This window comes from Nipponia nippon, unplaced genomic scaffold, assembly GCF_047370975.1.
Source record: "Nipponia nippon isolate SJK-2023a ecotype South Korea unplaced genomic scaffold, ASM4737097v1 scaffold_1, whole genome shotgun sequence".
Lineage (NCBI taxonomy): Eukaryota > Metazoa > Chordata > Aves > Pelecaniformes > Threskiornithidae > Nipponia > Nipponia nippon.
This window is the reverse complement of record NW_028262290.1, coordinates 36661844-36685731: the sequence shown is the minus strand read 5'-3', so window position 1 is coordinate 36685731 and position 23888 is coordinate 36661844. Positions and strand designations below refer to the sequence as shown.

Here is a 23888-nt window from a genome sequence, read left to right as displayed (position 1 = left end):
TTTAAAAAAAAAAATCCTAAAAATTGTATGTGTATACACACATACACACACACACCCCCCTCCAGTCTTGTAACTACAGACTCATTATAATGGTGTCATAACAGCTTAAAAAGGTACTGGTATCACAGCTTTATTAGATTTTCTTAATTTTCTACTTCATTAGAAATAAAAAATTTGCTGAAAATTAATGTGCTGACATTATCTTTAGTACTGTGAATTCACATATATAAAATATGTATTAAAAGCTATCAATGTACCTATTTAATGAAGTAAACCCTGTGTAGTGCAAAATATGAAGGAAGGGATGGTGTTCATTTCACTTCAGGTTTCACTGCAGACTTCAGGCGTGTGATTTGTTATTCTGTTATTGCAAGTTTAGGCTTTTAAATCAGGTAGCACAAAATGTTGTGTGTTCTGTGCAGCTGTGGTGAACTGCAAACCTGAAAATACACAACATTCCCATTCTAGCTTAGACATTTTTACTTTCCTTACCCCACCATGCCTTTCTAAATACACACATGTATGTTTACACACAAGAGAATTAAGAATCAAAATGGTCAGGAGCAAAGAAGAAAACAGCAATTTTAGACCCTAGGTTCAAGTATGACAAGTATTTAATTCAGAAATAAAGCAATGAAATAATGAAGCTTTCCTCTTTCAAGAAATGCTGTGTACCTTACGCCGCTGTTCTCAGGTGGGAAAGAAGTACTGACAAGCTTATTGTCTCCCATTGCCCCATCCCTCATTATCATTTTAACCCAGTCTCATACATAAAACGAGGCTAAAACTTTGATGATTCACTGGAATGGGAATTGTTTCATTTTTCTGTTTAATCTCTTTGGATTATTACAGCATGCCCATCATGGTACAATCTGAGCATCTTCTAATGCAATTTTTTCTTCTATAGGAACCTCCCCCCACACCTGTGGGAAGTACTCGTCAAGTGCATGTGTTCAGCAGTAAATATCATAGTAAGAAGGTTGAAATACAGGCCAAATATTAATTGGAATATCTTCATTCATCTTTGGTTTTCAGGCTTGTGTTGAATTTGTCCTTCATCTAAAGGCCCCACACTGTCTCAAATTACTCATGTTCTACTTGTCACATTTTTACATCTGAAATGTATAAAGCAATAGCAACGAATGATTATGCTGCATGCGGGAGCTAAACACTGTAATATTAGCACTCAGAGAAGAGTCTGAGCCCCTCCACCCCAGGCTATTCTCTTTTGAGTGGCTGAGGTGCAGAAAACACTTGTAACTCAAGCCAGTGGTTTTGCAATGGATGTTCACCTATCTGCTTTTCCACCAGGCCCTAGACTGTGAGTAGCATATGAAGGGAGTAGCTACTGAATATTATTGAGGAAATAAGAGGTGTCACAGGCCGTAGGTATTTCAACATAAATATTACTTTTTTTTTTTCTTTTTTAAGAACTGTCTAATAAGGAGCAAATTCTGAGCAGCATAATTGGTGTAGCAGACAGTAGGGTTTTAATCAAGCAGTTCAGACATCTGTCCTTCTTCTAAAGACCATGTATGTCTTCTTAGATCTTTTCCCATATATGTGCTAATTATAATCTTGAAAGTTTAAGTAGGTACAAAGTCGCATCAATTTGTTCACTATTTAAAATAACAAAAGAGCTTCATCTCCAAGGAGAAAGTCTGCACAAAAGGAAATTCAGTAATGCGGGAGAAGGAAATTCCAAGTATACCTAAAAGCCTATAACAAATAACTTCATTAAAAGGGGGAGAACTGTAACTGAGCAATCTGCCTGGGATATTCTGAACAGCTACTAGAGCCCCAGCTGCAATGGGGATAGATGCTCTTCACTGACCAATTCCAACAGAGGGAGAGTTATTAGCTTAGCAGACTATTAGATGGGATCCTGAGTATGGTTACGGAGGCACATATACAGTGATCCAGCAAAGGCATCACCAGGCACATAAAAGCAAGCTCTGCTCTTGCAAAGTCAAAAGGAACTGAACAAATGGGATTAGGAAGAAATAGGCAGCAGGACAAAGACAAGGACCTGGGAGAGACTAACACACCAAAATGTTCAAGAGGGAAACTTTCCTTGCTTTGGACTGAGCAGAAGAAGAGATAGTAAACAGTGGTTACAAACGTGTTGATCTGCTGCTTAAGACATTGAGATTTAGAATAGCTCCCCTGCACTATGTTGTTCCTTTATCACTCTTTCTTTTTTCCCCTCATACACTGGCAGAAGCAACATGTTGTAGAGGACACAAAACAAAGGCAGGTCCCAAGCAGCCTGTAGAGCTGACATGTGCTGCAGCTCCCTTCCAGGCCATGCACTGAGGCTCCTTCCCTTGGAGAATATGCCACAATGGGAGAAGGAGGCAAAGCTGGCTGTGGGAAGTACATGTTTGTGTCTCACTTCTGTAGAGTAATTTTTTTGAGGTCCTTTAACATGGACTTGGGCTTTATTCTTGGCATCAGTCTCGGCAGCACAAGGAAAATCATTTAGCTGATCTGTGGCTCTTTTTTTTTCCATTCAGAAAAATAAGAATTGCTATCCCCACCTGTCTTTACAAAAACCTCTGAAGATTCAAGGCCGGAAAGTGTGAATTGATATCATATCGGGACATTAAAGTATTCTTATTCGAGGTCTCCCAAACTTCTGACTGTCCCTCAGCCCTGCTCCCACTTCTACTGCCTTGAGAAGACCCTCTTTCAGCAGAGAGATCACCGAGTAACAGAAAGTCACCAAAATAGCTCCAACACCTCCCTCTGTTGCAGGCTTCTGCCTTGTCCTGGCCGCTGTGACAGGGCCCTGGAGAAGGTGGCAGTCAGAAGCCAGCAAGAAAGGGTCTTGGAAGAGACCAGCCTGCACCAGGGCCTGCCCTACACAGCTGGGAGCCAGAGGTGCTGCCAAGACCAGACCTGCCCAGCCAGAAACTCCAGGATTGGGGTCATTGTGCTGCAAAGGAGCCATTGTAGTGAAATCAATAGGGACGTTTTAAAATACCTTTACATGTCAATTCTAGTGTCAGAACAGAGCAGGTCAAAGAGGGTTGACCCCCATAGCAGGTTAAACTCCTGAGGGTGGAGATAATCTCACAGCAGGAAGGGAGGAAAGTGCTGTGCCTGCCTGGGCCAAGATGCTTTCACACTCCCCATCGCCAGCTTTAGGCTACGGAGCCGGCCATTATCAGAGTCATTGTCATTATTATCTTTAAATCTGCAGCCTTGCATTCAGGCATCTATCAGGAAAAGACCCAAGACCCTATTAGTGCAGGCCATAAGCCCCCAGAAGGAGGGGAGGAAACTCCTTCATAGGTAAATTAACGTTCCTGCTGGCTACCTTCCTCTCAGCTTTTTTAATTCTGAAATGACATTTATTGATAAATCAGATTTTACCACCCTTTCCCATCAATCAGCTGGACAAGTCTCCTACCAGAGTTTTTTTTTTTTATTGCCACACACAATAATTTGCCAGGCACAAACACTTACCATCTGCTGGCCCAGGGGGAGCTGAGCATCAACCCTCTGTTCTTGTACGAAAACCGTCTGCCCAAAGGCACCGCTGCCAGTGTGCCCTGGCTGGGTCTGTGATATCTGCCTTCCTGCTCCCGAACTGCAGTTCAGAAAGTCAGCATTTCTCTATTAAACATATTTAGTCATTTGTGAATGTATGTCACTCCCTCCCAAAATGATGCTTCCAAAGAACAACGTGCCTAAATAACAGAAAAGTCCTTTACCTGGAGGAGAAGCTTCCATTGCAAATGCACGTTAGAGATCTGAAAACAGTGGTCAGAAAAGTCTGTGTATTTTACTGATATAAAAAACGTGTTGGAAAAGCCATGAATGTTCATCCCTCACCTCAGCAAGTCAAATCCCGCCGAGAATCGAATTCCTCAAGCTGACTCAGAAATGCTTTGCCCTGCTCTAGATGACCGGGCACAAAAGACAATATCTGACAGGTTCTCATTTATAATTTTAAGTTAATTGAATATTTTACCAGCAACTGCATAAAATACAAAAAGAAGTAATAAATAGACTTTTTTCCACCTCAGCTATTCTTTCTGGGAAAGGAAATATTTGATCATGATAGAATCTTTAAAGATCTGGGTAGAAAAAACAATTAACTTGCTATCTAAGTGAATGGAAATGGGTGGAAGCTTGCAATAGTCCTATAGCTATCTAGAAAAAAAAAAAAAAAAGGAATCTCTGAATTAGATGCAGGTTTAAGTAAAATAATGCAAACTCATGAAACTGAGTGTGAAGAGCATAGTCTTCAAGGTGATGAATAGTACTAAAAGACCTCTTTACCCCTCTGAAGGTAGTTAACTGAGGTGACCCGCCCCAAGCTTTAAATGTCATGTTTAGCAAGGGAAAGATGGATTGAATTTGTAAAATCTTTGCCCTTTTTCTCCAGCCATACATCAATCCACTAAACCGTGTAATTGTTTAATTTTCTTTTATTCCATACCTTGCAAGTGATGACGAAAAGGGAGCAGTGAAGAGCCTGATGTTGAAGTAAAGTAAGTTTAACTCTGCCCCCTGGCCGGTGGGAAGGTGGGCGAGGGGCTGCTGGGTGGCAGCCTCGCATGCGAATAGTTACAACAGCAGGTTAAAAGCTCTCTCTTGCAGCCCCCCCGAGGACCGGTATGTATACAGCAACATATAATGCCACTGAATCCCACCGAAGTGCTGGCTGAGGAAGGGACGTGGACAACTGCAGCGTGCTGGGCTGTACATGCAGAAGGGTTGAGGAAAGGCAGAGCTGTTGGCCTGGTCTCGTCAATGGCCGTGCTGACCCCACCACGGTGCCTGGGCTCTCATGGGGCCACCCGGCCATGGCAGGACTTGACCATGCTGCAGCCACGGCACCTCAGATTAAACTCTGGCAGGTTAAACTTCTGATGAGTTTCTAATGGCTGTAAAAACTCCCCTTTGGCCTTGGGTGTTATAACTATTTATGAGGGTGACCTTTAATTACTCTCCCATGTAGAAATCTTTGATAATATGTCTTTGAAAGCTTGACAAATACGGACCTACACAGCGCAGATCAATACCAATATAGTAATACTACGAAGTAGAGCAGCTTCCACAAAAGCAGGTGCTAAAACGTATTACCAGCAAAGCTGCTTCAAAGGACTTAGCCTTCAGCTGGGCACTGTCAGCTCTTTCATATTACAGAAGGGTCTAGGGAATGTAAAAAACAATGCAAGGGATGCCAAATATCAACACAACGTAAAGACTGGAAAGGATATGAACCACTATCCCACTGGGGCCCAAGGGAACCACAGCTGTCATCAGCAGTAGGGCGAGAAGAGTGGCTGCCATCTGCCATTGCTGTAAAGTCTTCTGCTCATCCTCTGTTCAGACAGGGCTGGGAAATAAATTGGTGTTGTTGAGTACCTAGTTTGAAAGTCACGGCATTTGTTGAAAAGAAGCTCTAGCAAATTCATTATCTTTTGCAACATTAATGCCGTCCAAAGGAGTAATGAAACTGAGAGTGGATAGTTATTAGTTCTATATTCAGTTTACTTGAATTTACTTGAATCAGTATTGCTTGATTTTTCAAAAGCACATTTTTAATAGACATTATACATATGCATGGGCATGCCTACATGTACACAAATGCACGTATATGTGCATATACATACACACAAATGCAAAACAAAGAGTCAGCAATATTCTGTTAAGAACAGTGAATACGCTTGCAAAATACCTACACAGTGTAGAGGAGGAGGTTATCAGTACGACCACACAGTTACATAAAGCAGAAGCAAATAGGAATCTTATAATCCAGAATACTTAATTTTGATTTTAACCCACCTAGTATAACTCTACTATTATCATGCAAGTTTAATACCTTGTGTCATAAGTATTAGGGAAATAAGTGGGGTTTTTCCTACGACAATGATTAAAAGCACAAACCTGTATAAACACAATATGCATCATCTTTGGCCATTGCTATACATTATACAGAAGTGCTGTTTGTTCTAACCTAATGAAATTCTGCTGCGAGGAGGATGAGTCCCAAAGTCATAGACTGAAGAAAAAGTAAAGATACAATTTAAAAGATTTTATAATAACTTTGATTTCCTTATTGCTTCTAGAAAAAGAAGTGCTCCATCTACCAGACAGATATAATTAAAGAAAAACATCATGGACTAAAAAGTTCCATGAATTTTGGGGGATGTTTGAAATGCTACTGGTCAATTTAGTTTTCCTTCTCTTCTGAATTCCCCCCAAAGTAAATTATTTTCTCTTATTCAGAAGAACAACTGTTCTCCTTTAGCTGTCCCATAGAACCTTTTTGTCATAATAGCATCCCAGCCAAAACAGCTCCCATGAGACAAAATCAATCAAAGCCATAAAAGAAGACTGGTTTTGTCATGCCAGACCCTTACTGCTCATGTCTTACAGTTACAAAACTGACAGCAACTAAACTGGGTTAGACAGACCATCTGAATAGATCTGGCCAGTTACTCTAACCAAAATCAACATACCTTTTTAATTTGACTACTATACAGTTAAAAAAAACAGCATATAGAAACAAGCTATGATGTTAACATGGTGATAATGGTGTCATAAAGAGGTAGAAACACAAAAGGCACTTAAAAGTCCTAAATCCAGGCGCCTTCCCCACATGGAGTTAAGCTCAGAGTGGGTTTCTCTGGGGCTGCCTCCCTGCCTGCCTGCAGATCTGGCACCTGAACTCTCTCCTTGATGGAAAGAAACCCCAAAAATAAACTACCTGAAAGGCTCCCTCTCCGTCCCTCCTTTCTCAAATCTCCAAAATACTAGGCTGAGCACACCTTTGGGAAGGGATCTGGGGGGACAGGTAAAGAACCCAGATGCTTGGGTAAATAACCAAATGTCTTTTTTTCAGGAGTTTTCCCTTTTGCTGACATGTTTTTTCATGCTGAATTTTGTTTTGTGTGTACTAGAGTAACTGTGCATGGGATCCCTCTAGTTCTGAAACAAAGGAAAAAAGGCTTAGAAGAAGAGGCATGGTTTAAATAGAAGCCAAGTGTGATAAAGTGGAGTGATAGATATAGTAATATCCATCCAAGGTTTCATACCACCCTTGACTGTAGGTCCATCAAAGCCGAGACAAAAACTCATTTTGACTAGCAAAGGTCTGGATGAGCCTTGATACACTGTGTGGAGCAAAGACACCCAGCAGAGGCCTGTCTCAGCCTCCCTGGCATAGTGTGAAGCCTTCTTTTACTGCCAGCATGGGGAAGGAAGCCTTAGAGAAGGCAGCTCTAGACACACCAGGAAAACAAGATCCGAGCATTGCTGCCCTCCAGGGCAAGACTCTCTCTCTTTCAGCACTGCGCATGGCTTACGGAGGGGAAAGCCCTTAGCGTCCTTCAGCGCTGCCATCTCCAGCGCTCGTGGTTCCTGCCCTGCCCATCCCCAGTAACAGCAAGAGCAGGACGCTGCCAGCCTACGCTCCCGCTCGCGGCTCACTGATGGATACATCGGTGGGAAACAGCCAGGCATCACGCTGTGGGGGGAGGTTCAAGAAAGTGAATGGATTCCCCTTTGGTTGTTTCCTTGGGGTTTTCACATCCCTGGAAAAAAAAAATGAAAAAAAATATCCACTTTTCATTAGAGTCGTTTGAGACTGTTGGTGAAACTGATACTGCAGAAATATGCGTTTCTGTGTGCTGCCTTCCTGCTCCGTAATGGCTCTTGCATTAGGGACTGGGGGGGGGGCTGCTGTTGTCCATTTACTTTAGTAAAGATTGCTATTGAATGAAACCTTTAATGGGGTGTTTATGCTCCCACTCAGCTAAGAGCTGCGAGCTTGTGGCAGAGTAGTCTTTCCCTCCACCTTGACAGCTATTAGAGAATCAATACAGGTAATCCCTCAGCTGGCCTTTGGCCGTGGGGCTGCCCTGGCCACTGCAGTGAGGTCACTTGTGGGAAAGCAAGACTTCTCCGGGAGCGGCCTGCCACCACATCCCCACCGCCACCACCCTGGGCCAGCACCCTCCAAACCATGCGGAGCCCTGCGGCCCTGGAGGGAACACCACCAACTTTGCTAGGATTAAGGCAAAGGATGGATTCTACCCTTTCTCCCTAGGGAGGAGGGGCTCCACATCCCTCATGCACCCGAGGCCCTGTGGTACGTGCATTAAGGAGAGGCAGAAGGGAGAAGGTGCAAGGGGACGTGCGTGTGTGAGGAGAGAAAGGGAAATGAAGGTGATGGTGACTGTCTGTAGGGATGAAACAAACCCCAGCGCTTGCTGCAGAGGCACGTAGGAGACTGGGGACCCTGAGACGCAGCTTTCCGAAGGAGGCGACAGCCAGTCAGGGGTCCCCTGGTGAACGACCTCTCTTGTTTAATGGACAGTTTGGTACTAATCAATACTTGTTTGTGGCATTATCTTCAATTCACTAAGCTCCTTGCTGCTCTTTGCCTTCCCTCGGTGGTTAACCACCTCCCTGTCCCCTGAGTCCCCTGGAGAGCGAAGCCGGACAGGGGCTGGGGCGGCAGGGGGGTGGGGACCAGGCGTTTGAAGAGCAGGGAGATGTGGGGAGATGCCGGAGGCACCAGATGTCGGTGGCCAGGCCTTTTGTTCCCTGCACTCACTCAGAGCCTGAGCCCTGGGACCACCTTTTTGTTTTTCTCTCACCATTGTCATTCACCAAGGAGGGGCTTTTCAGGAGTTAGCCTCACGCACACTCATCTCTCTCCCCACCAACCCGCCAAAACAGCCAAGATTGCCCTCATCCTCTGGTTTCTATTTAGATCACTTTCCATTTAACATTTAAAAACCCCTGACTCTCTTAATGCAAAGCACTTAAAATCAGCTAGTGGGCTGATTCATCCCAACGACTTGACTGGCTGCTCCCCTTGGCAGGAGCATTTTTAATCCTAGTTAGGAGAAAGAAGAGCCAGGCTGCACATGTCAGGTACAGTTTCTGTAATCCTTTGCCTTGGGGAATGCAGTGAGAATAAGCCCCCAGCCAGGGAAGCCAGGCTACAGCCACTGCTTAAGCCAAACTGAGTGAGAAATGTGGGTACCTATTGCACATAGTGTATTACTATAGTCACTGTCATGGAAAACGTCGCTGCCATCCTGTATTTGATGATGGCAAGAAGGGAATGGGAGAGGCGGATCTAGCACAGCATGCAAAGCCACAGTCTGGTGCGGGGACGTCCTGCTTTCCGCAGCCTCAGCTCAGAAATGTCCAGCAGGAGCATTGGGTACCATGGTGTCTGCTCAGGAGGGACTTGGCAGCTGGGGGTTCACAAAGGATAGAGCTTGGTCAGTTGGCTTGGTCACAAATATTCTCCCTTCTATTGAACTTAATAGTGCAGCCTCCTTCATGCAAGTGGCTTTCTGCACTGTGCAGTCATCCCGGGAACCTGTCAGGTGGAAAAACACAGTGTGCACAGGCGCTCCCTCCCTCTCCTCCCTTCTTATCTGTGTGTATAAATACCTGAAAGCCCGCTGAGCTGGCCAGAGCTGCTCAGTCACTGGCCTGCTGGCAGCATGGCCACAGACGATGCAAGTAAATGTGCAAATCCCCGGGGAGGGAAACATCAGATCATTGGATGCAAACAGGGCACAAGTACACTACACAACGGAAACTTTCCTAAACCTTGTCCAGCAAGGACAGCAATATGTTTGCGCTAAGAATCGCTGCATTTTCCTTGCAGAAGGCTAAAATCTGCCGCGGGCTGGCAGGGCAGCTCAGCCTGCCCTCCCTCCTGCTCCCTGCTGCTTTATTTCTCCCCACCCTGCTGGGAAGTGTGCTGCTGGCCAAATGCACCCCCATTGCCTCCCAGCCCCAGCACAGCTGGGACTCGCTAGTCAGAAGGGAGAGGATGATGCTATAGGGTACTTAGATGCTATAGGGTAATTAAATGCTATAAGGTAGGTAGTTAAATGGCTTTTTTAGTGCTCAATCCGGATCCATCATCTTGCTTGCAAGTGGGAGTGAACTCAATCCAGAACTGAATGGCCCCAGCTTCCATGAGCTATTGGGACACTTAATGCCCAATCCATCAAGGCACTGGGTTCCTTTGGCTTCTAATGCAGTCAGCTGCTGCCCAGCAGGACAAGGACTACAATTCCCAGTAAGAGACAGCTTGACTCTCTAATGACTTACAAATAATGTTGAAAACACCCTTCATCCATTTGCCAGTACCACAAATACACAACTCCAATGCATTGGGCAGAAAACAACCTATAGTCCATTAGTGTACACTGCAGCCTCCAATAATTTATTTTCATCCTTTCGATGAATCTCGTTGTAATAGTCGTAATAATTAGCATCAAAATTTACATATACAGGTTTAATGTGCAAGACAACCAGTACCTTCAATCACAAGTACAAGCGAAACCCTTCGCATGCTCTTTCACAGACAACTCAAACACTGTAGAAAGGTGCCAGTATTTTGGTACGAGGTATTTGGGCATTCTTCAAGCAGAAGAAAATGCATACAGCTAAATGCACTACAGAAGACGCACCACTTAAAAAATAACCTTCATTCACAAGAAACTATGCATTTCATAGCACTTCAAAGCCATTCCTAGTCATAACATTTATTTCGTTACCAAGTAGTTGATGATTTCACCAGATCCTGAGTTATTTATGGGACTGAACCAGCAAAGCCTTCATACACAGAATTCACATTTCTGTTGGCCAGGGTTCTGTACACCGGGGGAAAAAAACCTCCATACTGGCAGACGGCTGGAAGTAAGATTCAGTTCCCCCACCTGTACTTCAGCATGGTTTGTAGACATAAATACTGTGATAATTTTCTGCTCAGGAGTGAACTTTACCTGCTTAGGGCTCACCAGTTCAGCCCTCAATATGTACAAAATTCAGACTGCTGTATTACAAGAATCTTTGATATTAAAATAAGCAAAAAAAAAAAAAAAAAAAAAAAGAGAACAAAATGCGATTCGATTTTCATTCTACCCCAAAACCTACATGTGTGTACAATACCAATGGCTTGCTTACTTCAGATACTGCCTGGTGCTGGGCCTCAATATTTTACTTACAAGTAAGTGGTTGCATAAATATTTTTAATATTTTTAGCACAAAAACAATGAGGACAGAGCAACTTAAGGCACAATAAACCATATAAAATTAGTGCAAATCAATAGATATTTATAGATACAGTATCTGCATGATATAATTAAATGTGCAGGTAACATTTTTTCCAGTTCTAGGCTGTATTTAAAGAGATTGTTAAGGTTGGCAGAAAAGAAAAACATTTATCTCCGATACTTATGTGCAAAGTCCTTTTTAATCCTAGCTGATCTAGGATATTAAGAGAACCTCATCATCACAGTAACAGCAAATGGTCTGTGTTAATCAATCAGCTCCAGCAGGAGCTGCCCTTACCCCTCCTGGATGCAACACACAGCCCCACCGTCACAGGGAGCCCCTCTCAGGTGCACCAGTTACAGCACTCCCTGTACTCAGTGGTCCTTCAGCACGGGCTTTTTGCTAAGCCTCCGTCAAGATGAGACTTCACATTGCCAAGGAATGCTATTCATTAACGATTTTGAAAATACTTTGCAAAAATCAGGGTCTAATCACCTAGGATTTTACACTGCAATTCCTTTATCCGCTGTAATTTGCACTTGAAACAGTTTTGATTTGGGCCAAATCTTGTTGGTATGAAAGGACAGGATGTCTGAGGCGTTATTCTGCGTCCTTCTCCAAGTCAGAGTGCAAAAGAAACAAAACCAGCTTTCAAGAAAAGGATCCCAGAGTACACCTTCTCACCTATAGCTAAATGAGCAGCTCTTTCTATAGAAAAAAACCCAGCATTTTTATGAGCAAATACTTCCCTTTTGCTAAAAATAAATCAACAGAAAACCTGCACAAAAATTGCTCCTGACTTGCTTGCTTGGTCAGTGAGAAATGGGAGGGTGAAACCCTCCAGTCCTCCCATGGAGGTTTAGGCGTTCCCGCAGGCTGGGAAGGGAATTTCACATGCAGAGCTTCAGGGGCTGAGAAGTCCTGGCATTGTCTATCCTACACCTCAAATCTTAAATTTACGACAGAAGAAGCGTTTCCCCCTTCCTAAACAGAGGCATCGCAAAGCTGATTTTAAAACCTTCGTGCATTGAGAACTAGTATATGGTGCGTTTTTAAAAGCATTCAGGAGTGACACTACAGCAGCCATCCTACACAGAGCCGGCAGGAGAAAGCAGAGGAGCCCAGCCTTCGTGTCAAGACTCACTGTGGAGGCCCGCCTGGCCAGGACTCCCAGTAGTGGCAAATTTCTAGACACGAGAATGTTACAGGACAGAAGAGCCCAGTGGTGGGACCATGACTGCTCCTGAGCCCACAGAGGCCACTTCACTGTTAGCAACCCAGCTAAGAACTCACTGGTGCTTGGGAATATCTTCATATTTGGTCCTCTCAACTGTGAGAAGGCAGAGCCCACCTCCAATATCTCTGCTAGGCCTGCAGCTATTTTGTTACACCCTGCCCCTCTCCCCCTGGGCTATCTGGGGGCCAGCATCCTCTGGACGAGTCGGTCTCACTGCCCTGGAGCTCCCTGTGGCCCAGCAACTGAACGATGGAATTTAAATACCCCTGTGCTGGTCCACCAGTTCGTATTTCTGAGGCAGTTCATATTCAAATAGAGAGTCATTAGAAGACTTGCACGTTAAGGGGCAGTAGACCCCATACCTGGTCAAGCACCCAAACAAAACAAACAGGTTAAATGGGCTTTGGAAATGCGCTTGATAAAAACGCCCCTCACACAAGCTTTGGTACGAAGAGCACCAGGCAGTCCACCAGGCAGTCCGTAGATATGGTGCATTACAGGCACGGAAACACTCCTCATAGTGATACTTGTGCACAAAAGGTTCATGGGAGATGAAATTCCCTCCTGCCTCTGTTTTCCTTTTGTGGAAATGAGGGTATGGGAGGAGAGGAAGGGAAAGGTGGGGTAGCCCATGTTGGACTTCACCCCAGTGTGGCATTAGGGCACCCAGGCAAGAAACTCCTGTCCTCTGCACTCAGAAATATGCCCAGGGTCCAGAGACTGGACGTACCCAGAGAGTCGCTGTGAGGGTGAATGCCACCTCCTGCGGTGTGCACACAATCACGCACAAACACACGCACATAGACCAATACACATGCGAAGCTGGTCCAGGATGCGTCCACGGGGCTCTTGACTAATGAGCAGCGTGAATCTTCATGTGGAAATGGTAATCCTCCTGCTCCGGGAAGTGCTGGCCGCACACCGAGCAAGTGCAGCCCTTCTCCTTGCTGTGCGTGCGGCGCACGTGGCTGTCGTGGGCTGCGTGCGAGGCGAAGGCTTTGCCGCAGTGCTTGCACTTGAAGGGCTTCTCCCCCGAGTGCTGGCGGATGTGAGTGCGCAGGATGCTGGATGCCGTGAATGCCTGAAAGGGCAGGGGTCGGAAAGGGGGGAGGAGTTGCAAGTAATCTATTTTCATATACATAATCCCCAGGTTCAGCTAACCCAGGCCCCGTCAGAAGCACCGTACCCTGAAAAGAAGTCCTCAAATAGCTCACACCCTCAGATAAGTGGAGAAAAAACAAAAACTCCCAGCAATGAGGAACCAGAAGCCAACAGCTATTGCACTCAGCTATACAGGTATGGCTGAGCCCATGGATTTAGATGAAGCTCAGAGAAAGATTTCTGACCAGAGACACCAGTAAATATCTTCTACATGTCAAAGGATAAGAAGTCAATACTGTCCTAATTAGCTTTGCAGCTCCTTCATGTTTGTGAGACATAATGCAGGTTCATTTTCAGAGTTAAACCCTTTCATGTTTACATACACTCGCTTGGGATTTAGCTGCCAGAATTCATCCATGCCGTCAGTCCGGCATCCACCTTTTCACGTTTCATTTTCCCCCTCCATCATACTCTGCTCTTCCTTCAGTCAGACATTCCAGCCTGTTTTCCTCCCCCACGAGTAGCAAAATGTACACAATCACATTTTGTCCCCCTCATAGAGACTCCTGCTGCCTTTGGGGAGAAAACCCCCCTCGCCAAGACTTGAGCAGGAATGTTGCAAAGTAGCCTGTGTTCTCCCTGCTTTTTCTTTTCCCAAGAAAGACACTTTCAGGCTCTTCGCTATTTGCAGACCACACATAAAAAAATCCTCTTTAGTACCATTATGTTGCTGAATCATTACAAGTAAGTTTTCACAGCAAAGAGCAATACATCTCGGATACTTTTTCCCTAGGAACCTTAGAGCACAAACAGATCTGAGACCCCTATAGAGAAGTCCCTGGAGATGTTTATCAACAGGGCCAAAGTGTTTGAGGGCCAGAATGGTGACCTTGGCCCAACAATTTTCCTTTAGTCTCATGATGTCACCGAGATAGCGAACAAAGGGACAGGGAAAGCAAAGCTGTCCCAGAGCACAGCCACCGTTAAAGGCAGAAGAGGCAAAGAGGAATTGGGACTGTGTAGGAGGAGCAGGTGAGGATGCTTTACAATAGTCCCCGGTTTCCCAGCCACTGAAATGATGGCTATGTCCCAGGATAGCTGCATCCTGCAGCCCGAAGACCAATGGTTTAATCTGATCCAATCTGCAACAGTCCTACCAGAATGGCTGGGGGCTGGTCAAGGGTCCCATGTGTCCTAGAGATCTGCTCACAGAGCAACCTGTAAAGCTCTGCCATCTCTTCCTGTGATCGGAAGGTTAGAGGATGACATTTTATCCTAAACTCTGCCTACAAGTGTTCAGGACGTCTGGGAGAGAGAAAAATACAACAGCCAAAAGGAGCTGCTTCTAAGGTTCTTTACTACAGGACGCCTCAGCTCTGTGTTAGCCCAGCCAGTCACAAACAAAACTTCTCTCTCCAAAATCAGGAGCACCTTATTACATGCTGACGGTGCTTCTGAATTGCATGGACGCTCCATAGCACCTGGAGCCCTACTGATATTCATCCAGCAGCAGCCTGTGCATCCACCCTCCATCTGCTGGGGGGCTGCCACTGCTCTCACAGGGAGAGCTCACCTGAATCATCCCTGCTGTGAAGGGCAGTAACAGCTGAGCACAGTTTTGATCAGTGCTGCATGGCTCTATTCATGTTCTTTTTCAAATGAAACCTCCATGCCCAGTTGCACGTCAATTGCCCCATTACTTCAAGGTAAGCATGTGCAAGATCATATCGTGCACTTTCAGCTTATGGGCTAAATTTGTTCACTGCACTCCATAAGCAGTGTCAGTAATATAAAAAACTACCCATCTGACGAAAAAGGGGAATATTGGATCTAGCTGCCTGCCTTGCATGGTATTTGAAATACTCTCAAGCTTTCCTAGACCTTATCCCTGCAGCAGCTCTCTGAGCTGGGATGAAACACCAATTCCACATCAGATGGAGACCAGACCCTGTTACTTCAGTCTCAGCCAGCCCCATCACTTCAACTCGCAACTGTGCCCGGAATATATACTCACTTATCTGGTTATCCACTTAAATAGAAATGGAAAAATTGAAAAAAGAAAATGGAGCATGGAAAGAGCCACCACTGCACAGTTGCGGTGTGACGCTGAGCGCAGCAGAGGACAGACAGAGGGACGGGATGGGTTTTGCCATACCTTGTTGCAGTAGACACATTTATAGGGGCGCTCCCCGGAGTGAACCCTCATGTGTTTGTTCAGGCTGGAGGACTGAGAAAAGCTCTTCCCACACACGGAGCACTGGGGGGCGGGGAAAAAAAGGGATAAAGTTAAAAGGAAGCACACGACAGCACAGCTAAAAAGAAAAATTAGGTATGTGGATGATGTGTCCATGTGTTTTCCTACATATATTTATGTATATTTATGTATATACATGTATTTATCTATATACATATATTTATGTATTTATGTATATACAAACACAGTAGTAATTTAAGCAGTAACAATCTAAAATAGAGCCAGAATTTTAATCCGGTTTTAAGAAGAGATTTTTTTTTAGAAAGGGAAATAATGCAAAATTTCAAAGCTGTTTTGTGTGCATCATTAAAATGTTTCATTAAAAAGCCTCCTTCTTCAGAACATTAACAGAAAATATTGACATTCAGTAATCACAACCTGAAAATTTCTGCAAAATCATCATTTTTTCTTCAAAATGAAAATGAAGCTCTAGTTGCAATTTTGAATTTTTGCTCAACAAATAAGATAAAACTTCCTAAAACAAAATATTTAAGGCTAGCTTTTAAAATAGTAACCATTTTTCAGGAATGACGAGTCAGTCACAGCACTTAGCCTGCAGCTTGACCTGTCAGAAGTGCCTCTCCTTAGGAGTGAAACAAGCAGCACTTCGTCTGCTGCCTTCGTGGCGCGGCGTGCGCTCTGTGGCCGGCAGCGCCAGGACAAAACCCAAATCAGAGGGGGCTGAAGTCATCTGAGAGACTTGCGCTGATTCAGTGCAATTTGTATGACCTCCAAAATAATTTTCCCCCTACAATAATTTGAAAGAAGTTATCTTTCGTAAGTTCAAAATAAGCTCAGCTATGACTGATCTTGAAAGAAGGTAATTTTTTTTTACTGACACATTTTCCAACTTTGCTTTTTGAGTTGATCTGCTCTCATACAAATGAAATATATTCACAACAAGCTTATCTTCCTGCTGTTCTTTTGTATTTCTTTCGTATGCATTCCAAAATAAATGCTCTAGGAAAGAAAGGAAAGAAAGAAAGAGGGGAAGAATTACATGATATTGAATACCTCATGGTTAAGAGAATTATATTTTTCATCTGTTACTAAATCAATGTGATATTCTGATATTGTAATATTACTGATTTAGTTATAAAAGCTTTTTCTGAAAAATTCATGTTATTCCAGGATGATCTACAAAAGCGGTATTTGGAGGATTTTCAGGACGGATTTAACTGTGCCATTTCAAGCACTGGCACTTGCCCTTCCCAAGCCTTTAGGAAAAGTCTGATTTTCCACCCCCAAGGCTCCTGGAGAAAACCAGTGCTACAGAGAGGTGTTTAGCTGAGAGGAGGCAAGTATCTCAGCAAGGGTTTGCTTCCATCAATTGAAAATCTGCTTCATGTTGAATGTAAAACTTTTAACTCCTGTTGTGTCCAACAGCCACAGATGTCTGTGGGTTCTCAGACCGAAAGGGGGGAGCGAGGGACATCGTCTCTCCTGATCCTGGACATGCAGAGCACCTTCATACACAATTTAGCCCCACGCTGTGTAAGAAAAGTAGCAAAACCCACATCCAAGCATTAAAAAAAAAAAAAAAACAAACAGGAGAAATATTGTTTCTTTTCAAAATCTCACTGAGGCTGTGGGGTTTATTTTGCCAATATAAACCCATTAAATTTCTTCAACTAAGCTCTGCTGCACAAGGCAAACTCTTCCTTTACAGGCAGAACGGTCCCACCAGGGAAACCGGAGGAGGGGGAACAACATCAGCATCTTACCTCGGCCAAAAGGGACTCCTTAAATCAGCCCCTCCAGAAGAGCCAGTAACCGCGGAGAGACCCCGGAGCGGGCTCACCTTGTGAGGTCTGTGCTTTTCGTGAACGTGGAGAATATGGATCCTCAGCCTGTCTCTTTTTTCAAAGGATCGGTTGCAAAGGTGACAAGGAAATTTGCGGTCCCCCTGGTCCACGCAGCGAGTGTACTTGAGGTGCTTGTCCCGGTAGTACTTGTAGGCAAAAACCTTGCCGCAGCGATCGCACTTAAAGCTCTCCCCGGCTTCTGTACGGCAGAAGGGACAGTGCCACCCCCCCGTTACACCACGGCAAAAGGGGCTCAGCTCAGGCCTGCTTCCTTCTCACAGCTGGTACCCAACTGGGAATTTTCAGTCTCCGGGAGGGTAATAATGGTAAATGGATTCTGGCAATATCAGTAACAAACGCACGTCGGGTCCCTTAAGCGTACCCACCGCCCCCTTGCCTTTCTAACGGAGGGGAACAAACTACAGCCCGCAGCCTGATCAAATTATTGGGTTTAGCTCCTGACTTCAGCGAAGACAGGATTTAATCCTTGCATCCCCATAAACAGCGAGCGAATATGTGAAAAACCAACGCAGAGTCCCACATAAACGCGGCTCCCCACAGGGGAACGTTGCCAGGTATTTTGTACCAATATCGCCCGTAAATTTTACCTCCCAACCCCAAAAAGAAAAATATATCTGCACGGCTTTTATATCGTTTTCAAAATACTATCGAACAAAACCACGTTTATTTGGTTTTCTTTTGTATTTCAAACTGTTCTTAAACGCTGAATTTAGGAACACGGAAAATTTTTCAAGCATTTACACATCCTCTTCTGCCTTTAATAAAAGTAACTTTGGCTTAAGCCTTAAAACGAAATGAACAATTTACCAGCTATCTGAACCAGGCACCTTAACATAACAGCTACAAAAATTTCCATGCCAAAATTCCATGTCAAATTGCTTCTCTCCCTTACTCTGCACCCGGCCGACCCATCCCTCACCCGCTCCAGCTTTCCCTGCATTGGCACAAATCTGTTTTCTCCATACGTAAGTTTTGCTTCTCTGCACGTTACAGGCAGAACTACTCCCGGTGTAGGTGCATTTGGCATTTCTTCTGCAAACAGTATCAGCGTTATCGGGTGGGAACGATTTCAGCCTGTCCCATTGACTGAGAGTGTTAATTGCACGAAAAATCTCGTTAAGTCAGGAGTGTGCAATCGTGGGATAAAATAGGACCAAGCCAGGAATGCCCCCCAAAAGCCCCTCTCCGCCCAAAACAGGATCCCCCTCGACGAACGGCGCTGCGGAGCCGAGGCGAACTCAGCCCAGCACCGCCAGATGTTTTACGATGGCCAGATGAACGCTTTTACCTCCCCGAGGAACCGCGACCGAGGAGCGAGCTGCCGGGGCAGAGGGGGGTGCCTCCGGCTCCGGGCCGGCAGCAGCCCTGGGTGCAGTCCCCGGGCTGCCCGGTGCCGAGGGGACGCCGCTCTGTGGGGTGCCGGGGCTGGAAGGGGAGGGCGAGGACCGGCTCCCCGGGAGGGCGGGCAGAGCCGTGGCAGAGGGGCTGCGGGGCCACCGCCACCCCGCCGGCTCGCCACGGGGACCGGGAAGCCTTCAAAGTGAAATACACCCGGGAAAAGGTGATGCCCCCGTTCCTTTACCTCCCTTAACGCCAATCTAATCCCGGCCAGACACAGGTCCATGGGAGTAAGGGGCAGCGCTCCTCGAGGGGCCGCTGGCAGGCTCACCTTCGGGGTGCTGCGGGGGTCTCTTCCCCTCCGGCATGCCCTTCAGGCTGATGGGGATGCCCAGGAACTGCACGTAGCAGTCGCCGTACCACACCAGCAGCTCCTGCTTCGGTAAGATTTCCTTGCAGCTCTCGTAGAAGATTTGCCCCTGGCACTGGATAGCCGTCAAATTCTGCTCCTCGGGGAACCTGGCACAGTTCACCAGGGACATCCAGTTGCCAGAGGCGCCCCTCCCGTCTATGAAGTGGCTCAGGCGCCCGTATTCAAAGATCTGGATGGAGACCGGGGAGAACCGGGATCAGGTTTGACCGACCCTTCCCGCACACGTCCCGCTCGCACCGCTCCCACCACCCGCGCTGGGCCGAGCCCCTCTTGCAGGCTGTCCCCGTTTAGGGGGTGCAGGGGGAGCCCGGCCGTGCCTCCGCTACCTCCCACATCAGCGAGTTGTCGTCGTAAGTCTTGATCTCGCTAGTGTTGACCACTTTGCCTTGGAAAGGGCCGAAGCGGACTCCTTTGGGGATGGGGTCCGTGCAGAAGACTCCGAGCTGAGACACGTCCCCGTAGGCCACCCGCAGCACCGAGAGCCCTGCGGGGGACAGGGCGGGCTGAGGGCTGAGCGCGGCTCGGCCGCGGCGGGGGCGCGGGCAGCGCCGGGCCCCTACCTTCGGGCAGCTGCAGCGAGTCCCTGTCGAGCGGCGGGGCGGAGGAGGAGTCCGCGGCACCTGCAGAAGAGGGACCCCTTCTTAGCCCGGCGCCGCAGGGCCGAGGGAGCGGGTCCTGCCGCCCCCGACATCGGCCGCAGCTCGAATTCCCCGCCGGCTCTTCCCCGCCGTGGGCTCGTAACGCGAGAAACCCGCGGCGAAGGGAAGCCCGACGTGCCCTCGGCGATGCCCCGTGGGTCTGTCTGCCGCGGCACCGCCCGCACCCCTCTGGGGACCGTCCCTACACCCCAGCGCGCAGCCGGCCGCTCCCCCCGCTGCCCCTCCCGCCGCCGCCGGCAGCCCCTTGCGCCCACGCCGGAGACCCCCTTACCCGGGCTGGCGGGGAGCACCCGGAGCCCCGAGATGGCGTGGAGGCTCCCGGCCGGCTGGCTGCTCCGGAGCGCCCCGTACAGCACCGCGTTGAGCTCCTCCTCGGTGAAGTGGTACCTGTAGCTCTGCCCCGCCGCCCCGCCGGCCCCCGGGCTGCGGGCAGCCCTACGCGGGGGGCTCGGGTAGGGCGGCGGGGGCGAGCCCGGGGCCCCCGCCCCGCGGGGGGAGCCCTCCCTGGGGGGGAAGGGGGCCGGCGGCTTGGCGTAGAGGGGCAGGGGGAGGCCGGGGAAGGGCTCGGCGGGCAGGGGAGGAGGCTGGCTCAGGAAAGCGGGGACCCTGCTGAAGGTGAAGGGGGGCAGAGGCGGGGAGGCGGGGACCAGCCCGCCCAGGGATTTGAGGGGCTGGAAGAAGTCGGGGGCCGCCTCGAAGTACTGGGCGGGAGGGAGGAAAGGGGGGTAGTAGGCAGCGAGGCTGGCGGGGCTCATCCCGAGCGCGTCTCCGCCGTCTCCGGGGACCGAGTCGCCGGCAAGGGACAGCGCCATGCCGGGCCGGGGCCGGGAGGGAGGGAGGGAGCTGCCGGGAAGCGGCGGGGCAGACCCCCGGGGTCCTGCTGCGGGGCAGGGGCGGGATGGAAGCGCGGGAGCCGCTGCACGCTGCCCTCCGCCGCCCGGCGCCGTCGGGGCGAGCGGGCCGGCCGCCGCCGGCCCCCCGCGGCTATATGGGCCCGGGGAGGGGATGGAGGGAGGGCGGGCGGGCGGCGGCGGCCCGCCCCGGGGGTCGCGCAGCCCCGGGGGCGGGCGGGGGGGCTGCCCCGACGGGCGCCCCTACCCCGGGGCGGAGCCGCGGCTACTCCCGGAGCGGCCGGGCCGCCCCTCTCCGCGTCGAGGTCGGAGGGGGCGGGGTGGGGGGCACCCTCCCGGACCCCCCTCCCCTGCCGCCGGCTCTGCCCTCCGCCTCTCCAAGCCCCGGCCGACCGGCCGCGCCGCAGCCCGGGTGGGCTCTGCCTCTCCCCGGAGCGGGAGGCCGGGGTGCGGGAGCGATGCTCCCCACGGATGAGCACCTGCTGCAGTGTGTGAGCACCCTGCCCGCAGGCCTCCCTGCTCCCCTGGAGGACCCACAGCCCCCGCGCACTGTCTCGGGGGTTGCAGGTGTGGGTTTTGGATATGGAAAGTCAAAAAACACATCTCAAACCCCAGAGACCTGAACACGCCGCAGCACGCTCTCGGCCACCGGAGGTTTCATGGGCATTGCTGAGGTGATTTTTCTTCAGCTTTGTGCTGCCTGTTGGGTGCCTGGCAGGACACAGGGCTCCTGCTGGGGTTTCCCAGGCTCCATCACCAGGCCTATGCCAGGACCTGCCCAGAATGGGCAGGAGCAGGGACTGAGGGAAGACATCTGGCCCTTGCCCCTTGCACAGGTGCTGGGTGATTCTCTCCTGTTCTTCGTGGGGTTTCTGCTTCTTCTCATCTCCCCTTTCTCCCAGGTGGCTACGTGCTGCAGTTGCTATCAAAAGGGAACCCAGAGGATCTAAACGGGGCCTGAGTTGCAGGATCCCAGGGTGTGCAAGGTGTGCACCTTCCCATTGCAGGATGTCATCCTTGCTTGTGCAAGGAGATGGAGAAATCTTTAGTCCAGGGCGAAACCCGATGGCAGGCAGGGCATGAGCAGGATGGGTTACTGCACAGCCCCCCCCGGGTAGCTCATTCCCTGCCAGTGCCGAGCCTGGGTGCCGCTGCACATGCAGGCGTGGAGGGAAGGGACGGGGTGGGCTGTGCTGCGAGAGGGGGACTTGCACCCAGGGATCGCTCTCAGAGCACGGCAGCATAGGGCTCCCTGGGGCATAGCATGAGCCAAACTACACACAGACACAGCTGGAGTGGAGAAAAAACAAAGCCAGGTCTGACTCCCAGAGGTTTAGATGCCGTTTGAGTGGTTACAGTGTGCTATAAAATTTAATTAACATAGCTCCATGTGATCTTCTGTAAAACATTGCCTTCATCTCAAAGAAGGAATGTATGAGGGATCACCTGAAGCAGCCTCAGACAGAGAGGCGGTGGCTCCAGACACAGTCGCTGACTGCACTTGACCAGAGATGAAGCCATCCTTCCAGTCTTTATTTCTTATCTGGCCTGAGTGAAGTGCTCTGAAATAGAGAGTTCGAGAAAGAATCACCGGCTGCCTGGGGGAACGAGGGTGTTCAGAGCACAGGACCTCCGGCACTGTAATTCCTCCCTACCAAAAGCTTCGATTTGGAACTTCCCCTTATTTTTTTCACTCAGGACACAAACGATAAGAGAGCGAACCCAAGCACACAGCACTACCGAGAGAGACCCAGAACTGATCCAAGCTCTCCCAACTCCCAAGACTCCTTCCATAGTCAGCCCAGCGCTGCTTTGTCCCCAAACTTGAGTTTGAGCGTTTATGTACTTTGCATTAAATGTATTGGGCTAATTCTCCTACGTACACCTCTTTCTCCATCCTAACCTCCCCTCCCTTTGCAAGACAAAAGTACTGAATACACCAGGGACAGCCAATATGCACAGGAGGCTTAAGGACAAGGCAGGAATGCAGCCTTCTGAAACTTGCTTGAGATAGTCCCTTAGCTTAAATAGCCTGATTTTTTTGTTGTTATCAGTCTTTTTTTTTTTTTTACTTTCTCTGTGTTGTTCCAAACCTCTGTTATTTGTTAAGACAGAACTGTTGCTGTATTGCTTTAGGAAACAGTTTCGGGCAGGCAGTTTAACATGGTTTTATTGATGCAGCATCAGTAGCATAAAAGTAGTACCAGAGTTAATCGGATTTACAGGAGTAAGCCTTTGAGCTCTAATTGCACAGAAAAGTTTGAGCTACCCTTAGAAATTAAGTGTTGCCAGCTAATCTGGAATCCTCTGGCTACCCTGTGTCCAGGTGTCACAGCCCAGGAAAAGGGAAAGGGCCTTGTGGAGGAGACATCAGAGATTTTGGAGAAATGAAAACAACAAACATTTTTAAATTCTCATCATTAGTTAAATTGTAGACATGCCCAGAAATAAAAATATTCCTTTTTCTAGAAGCCTGATGATACAGAGCCCAGGAGAGGAAAAGGGCTTGCGGCACTGCTGTCACTGTATTGCAGATAATCATTAGAGGGTTTCATCCCCTCAGAGGTTAAAGGCATTTATTGCATTAAAAAAGTCCTGACCTCTTGGAGAGATGTTGGGGGGGAGCAGAAGTGCAGGCGGGCAGAGCCACCTGCAGCAGGCAGGCCAGCCCCGCCGCCAGCCCTGTCCCTGCGGCTGGGATGCTCCGGCCCTTTCTGGGGAACGCCTGGGAATTTGGCTGCCAAAACAAGCCGGGCGTTGGTTCTGCTCACCAGCGCACCCCGGGGAGCAGCTCTGTAAAAATAAAACCAGTTTCGAGGTGCTAGTCCTGGTGTGAGTTTTCAGCCTGGCCAGGGAAATCGCTCGCCTCTTCGGCCTGTGAAACAGAGGGACAAACAGACATGCCGACTCACTTCGAGGGGAAATCTCCGGCTCACACACACTCGGTTCAGCCAGACACCCCTTGGTACAGAGCATCCCTGCTGCCAGCAGCGGGGGCAACATCATGTGAAGGGAAAATTCACTCTGAAATCATGGCTACAAAAGGAAAAGCCTTAAAACGAGTTCTGAGGACAGCCCTCAGGTGCTGCACCAGGCTCCCATGGCTTCTGGTATTTAGCACCTTGCTCTGTGGCACC

General features: G+C 48.5%; 1 protein-coding gene across 1 annotated transcript; it reads right to left on the bottom strand.

The window, feature by feature from the left end:
* Positions 1–13142: 13142 nt before the first annotated feature.
* On the bottom strand, positions 13143–20712 carry PRDM14 (PR/SET domain 14). The gene is made up of 7 exons (XM_087735119.1): positions 20172–20712; positions 19802–19861; positions 19568–19725; positions 19140–19410; positions 17446–17648; positions 15546–15647; positions 13143–13370 (listed from the first exon to the last, which is right to left on the bottom strand). Exons 1-7 carry the CDS (start codon positions 20710–20712, stop codon positions 13143–13145), a joined length of 1563 nt encoding a protein of 520 aa, XP_087591245.1.
* Positions 20713–23888: the final 3176 nt, after the last annotated feature.